This window comes from Austrofundulus limnaeus, unplaced genomic scaffold, assembly GCF_001266775.1.
Source record: "Austrofundulus limnaeus strain Quisiro unplaced genomic scaffold, Austrofundulus_limnaeus-1.0 Scaffold482, whole genome shotgun sequence".
NCBI lineage: Eukaryota > Metazoa > Chordata > Actinopteri > Cyprinodontiformes > Rivulidae > Austrofundulus > Austrofundulus limnaeus.
In genome coordinates this window covers 45964-50623 of record NW_013952884.1, presented here as the reverse complement: position 1 = coordinate 50623, position 4660 = coordinate 45964, and the positions used below count along the sequence as shown (strand labels likewise).

The following is a 4660-nucleotide window of genomic DNA, read 5'->3' as shown; positions in this document are numbered from 1 at the left end:
TATAAAACTCAAAAAATTGATTTTACATGATATTGCCCCTTTAATAAACCAAAATACAGTTTCAAAACAAATTAATTCAGATACAAAACTTTAAATTCAGTTTCAAATCATTCATTTCAGTTTCAATTTAGTAAAATTCATTTTCAAACCAGTGCATTAAATTTCAAATTATGCACATTCAGCTTCAATCTGAGCAATTCAAATTCGATTCCTGCTGGCACAAGATTTATGAAACACACTGGGGTCCGAATTTGTTTCCAGGTCAATCTGGGTGTTGGGTATTGAAGTTTTTATTGGTCTCCTCCTTCTCATATAATTCCCTTCTCTGCATAGTAGCATTACATCAGTGTTAGGTTCTCTGTCCTTGTCCATGCATGTCTTGTTCCAGAGAAAGATCAGCTAAGATACTACCCAAAACCTTCAAGCAACCACYCCTCTGGTAGAGGACCGGAGTTTTCAGTAAGTGAAGTAGAATCGCTCAAGTGGAAGAATAGGGCAAGCTCAAAGTTGTTATATGTATCTTGATAACTGCAGTTTTTTATTCTCTAAGTTAAATAGTTTTCTGCAGTTCAATTTATTCATGGTGTCCTCCAAGGATCAATTCTGGTTCCTTTGATTTTGGGACAGGAAAAGTAAAKTAAAAGAACAAAACCAAGTAAGACAAACTAAAAAGTCCTTGGTTCTTCAGCTCTTGCTGCAATCGTTCCTCAGAGTTTATTTCTTAGAGTTGTGACACATTTTATTGTCTCCATCATTGTATTCGTCTTTCTGTCCATTTAGATTTCCTGGACATCTGGGATGTGGACATGATGAAGATGCCCGATGGGACCAATAAAACTGATCACCACACCACGCTGTACAACTCAGACTATCTCATTGTTCGACGAGGACAAGAGTTCCAAGTCAAGATCACCTTCGATCGTGCCTACAAACCCAGCGAGGACAAGTTTGCTCTGGAGTTTGTTATTGGTACGACTTTGATCCAGGCGTCTCAGTGATCTCAGAATCTCTCATGGTTAAACTGCTCAGAAAATTCTGACGTTAAAGTAGAAACTTTGACCAGCTCATTTACGTACTTCATTTTGCCCACATTTCCTGTTCAGGTTCCAYCCCAGAGTACAGTAAGGGCACCTACGTTCCTGTCTTTCCTACCAGAGACCGTCAGAGCACCTGGGGAGGCCGCATCACAGAAAACAATGGCAGCATAATCACCATGGGTATTACTCCTGATGCAAACTGCATCGTGGGAAAATATCAAATGTATGTGGCCGTGCAGACGCCATTTGGCATCCGCAGGACCAAGCGGGACAACAGTCGAGATCTTTACATCCTCTTTAATCCTTGGTTGGCAGGTTCGTGTACAGTTCAGAAGAGTTTAAGCTTTAAATGTTTTTAAATGCTGAGTCAGTATTTCCCCTCTTAGATGATGCTGTGTTTCTGGAGGATGACAAAGAGAGGGAGGAGTGTGTGATGAATGAGATCGGGATCATCTATCATGGAGCCTACGACGACATCGCTGAGAGAAACTGGAACTATGGACAGGTAGGAAATAAAAAATATGGAGATTGCTCCAGATTTACATAAGTCTGGACTGTTGGTTTATTCCTTCTCCTTTGTCCAGTTTAACTATGGAGTGCTGGATGCCTGTCTGTACATCATGGACAGAGCTGGGATGCCCATCACCAACAGAGGAGACCCCGTCAAGATTACCAGAATAGCCTCTGCCATGGTGAGGAAAAAAAACACTCATCTTCTATGTCCTTTAAAAAATCCATTATGATGATTACTGCTACCCAAATCACCCAAACCTTTGTTGCTTTCTCTCCAGCTGAACTCTCATGATGATGAAGGTGTGTTGGTGGGGAACTGGACTGGTGACTACACCTACGGCGTGGCGCCCACTTCCTGGACCGGCAGCACTGACATCCTGCTCACCTACGCCAGCAGCAAGATGCCGGTCTGCTACGCTCAGTGCTGGGTCTACGCTGCTGTCTTCAACACCTGTGAGAGCTGAATGCTGTCTAATCCATATCCATTTAAAGTTGTTTTTTTTACTCCAGGAAACATCATAGTCCAAAAAACATGATGAGATTAAAGACGTAGCCGAAAGACGAGGCTCTTATGTTGAAAACAGCATAGTTATTTTGATCACACTAGTGTCCTTTCATGCAATATCACAGTCTCACAAATGTTTTTCATTACAACATTATTTGTAGTCAGTTTCTAAAATTAAATAAAAAGACAATGAGATATCCCTTAATAATATGTGAAATATCTGTGTTTCAGTCCTGCGCTGTCTGGGTATTCCAGCTCGAGTTGTCACCAACTACTTCTCTGCCCATGACAACAACGGGAACCTAAAGACCGACATCATCCTGGACGACAACGGCAGAATTGATCGAAACCGCACCAAGGACTCTATCTGGTACTAAACTCTTCATTCAGAACGTCATTCAACTGTTTAACCTGGTTCAACACAGTGACCAATAGGAGAACAATAAAACAAGTATTCAATAAAAATAGAAGAAGCTTAGTTCACAAAAGCAAATTTGTAATAAGATTTGGGATGAGGGAATTTTCAGTCAGATTTTTAGACACTTGAGTACCATGTAAGAATCTATTATGTATTTATTGAATGTGTGTTTCTGTAAGCTGGTTTGTTTTGATTTATTTTAGTATTAGTGTTTCTGCTCATTAACAGAGATTACAAAAACTAATATTCTGCTATAAAAGATGTTATACCAAAAACATGAACCATTTGTAATTTGAATATTTTGTTTGTTGTCGTCATTTTAATCGACATGTTTTAGAATCATGTTTTAAAACTGTGGTTGCATTGTGTGGTGTCACTGTTTATGTACAAGAAACCCAAGGAGCAAGCAAAAAAACTTCAAGACTCAAAGATAAAAATAGAGATAATTTTACCAACAAAATGAGCAACAAAATTTGCATGTAAAACACAATACTATAGAATGTACTGCAGTAAACTAGTTTAAGTAATTTACTTCAAAGGAATTGGAGGAAAAGGCTGAACTGAAAGTAAATACCCACATGTGTCGAGCATGACAATGATGCTAACACTGCGAGCTAACCACTTAAAGCAAACGAGTAACACAGACTGCTGTGTGGATATTCACTGTGGCAATCGCTGCGCTAACTAGCAGTGGGGTGTCTGAAACTGGGTTGTGATGCAAATTTTAGCTCTCAGCTCAAAGCAAAAAATGGGCCGAGACAGCTCGTATCTAAAAAAAAAACCTGTTGTATAAGAAAAATACAAGATAAATGTGTTTTGTTCCCACTGTTTTTTGATATGTTGAGCATTTGTTGTTGTCAGGAACTATCACTGCTGGAACGAGTGCTACATGTCAAGACCAGACCTCCCTCCAGGTTTTGGTGGTTGGCAGGTTGTTGATGCAACACCACAGGAGACCAGTGATGGTAACTAATATAAACTAATATAGTTTGCAATTCAACAAGAAATGTAAGAAGTCTGCTTAAAAAAATGATTGTCCTGTTATTCATCTTTAAAGGCCTGTACCGATGTGGGCCTGCATCTGTCCAGGCTATCAAACATGGACAGATCTGTTACCCATTTGATGCTGCCTTTGTGTTTGCTGAGGTATTTTTTGGAAACGTTCTAAAGAAAATTACCTCAAAGAGATTTTTTTCCATCATGTCATGTTTTGTGACAAGTAGCTGAATTTGCTGAGTTTTGATCTAATTCAGTGAGTTTTTTTTCCTTCCCCTCCTCGGCAGGTGAACAGCGACTGTGTGTTTTATTCTCGGAAGAATGATGGGACCCTGCAGACGGTCAAAGTGAACCGGACTCACGTGGGTCGCATGGTTCTGACCAAAGCTGTGGGAAACGAGACTCGTCGCGACATCACAGATCAATACAAGTTTTCTGAAGGTCAGCGACCACGTTGAACCATGTGCTAAACCAAGCAGAAGTGTTTTTCCTGCTGTAGCTTTTGATTTAACCAAACATCTGCCAAAGAAAACATTAGAAGAGCTTTTTTTTAAATCAGCTTAAGTGATAATACTCAAATACATGAATTTTTCCACACAATAACTCAAAACTCATGGATTACTATACAACTATAGTCTGTAAGTTAGGTTTATTTTAGCTAAAACAAAAGAAAAAAACAGGAGGTTGAAAATCAAATCAGATGGATGGATCAATATTGACCATTTTTGCTGTTTTTGAGCAGTAAAGTACTGTGTGTCTCTGAAGTCTGATTGCCAGAACAGGCAGTGTTTTTTAGTTTGAGGGTTTTTGTCACTTTGCTCTGGACATCAGTTCTATTTAGGTGTCGTTCTGACTTCACTTTACCCAAAGTGTGCACTTTAGGCTTGAACACTTTCTTGACTTTGGCAACAACCAGCCTGTTTGAAGCCAAACACAATTTTGCTACAAAGTGGATCCTGTTTGTCAATCCAACCCAGGGACCCCAGAGGAGCGAACGGTCCTGGAGAAAGCAGAGGAGTATGGCTGCAAACAGGAGAAGTCCAACCCCCCTCTGGCTGACGTGGATGTGGTCCTGCCAACCCTGGAGGTCGGCATTGGTAATGATTTCGAGCTGAACCTCGAGTTCATCAATCAGAGCGAGCAGCGGCGCACAGTGGAGGCCTACGTCAGTGGGAGCGTGGTGTACTACAC

The 4660-nt window shown here is 40.4% G+C and overlaps 1 protein-coding gene across 1 annotated transcript in view; it reads left to right on the top strand.

The window, feature by feature from the left end:
- f13a1b (coagulation factor XIII, A1 polypeptide b) overlaps window positions 1-4660 on the top strand; it is a gene marked incomplete at its 5' end in the record, with an annotated part of 13566 nt that overhangs the window by 2301 nt on the left and 6605 nt on the right. Inside the window, 10 exon segments of the mRNA XM_014025527.1 lie at window positions 781-969; window positions 1104-1352; window positions 1424-1542; window positions 1622-1729; window positions 1829-2003; window positions 2287-2425; window positions 3335-3438; window positions 3531-3619; window positions 3757-3910; window positions 4447-4660. Of these exon segments, the coding sequence (XP_013880981.1) occupies window positions 781-969; window positions 1104-1352; window positions 1424-1542; window positions 1622-1729; window positions 1829-2003; window positions 2287-2425; window positions 3335-3438; window positions 3531-3619; window positions 3757-3910; window positions 4447-4660 (1540 nt within the window).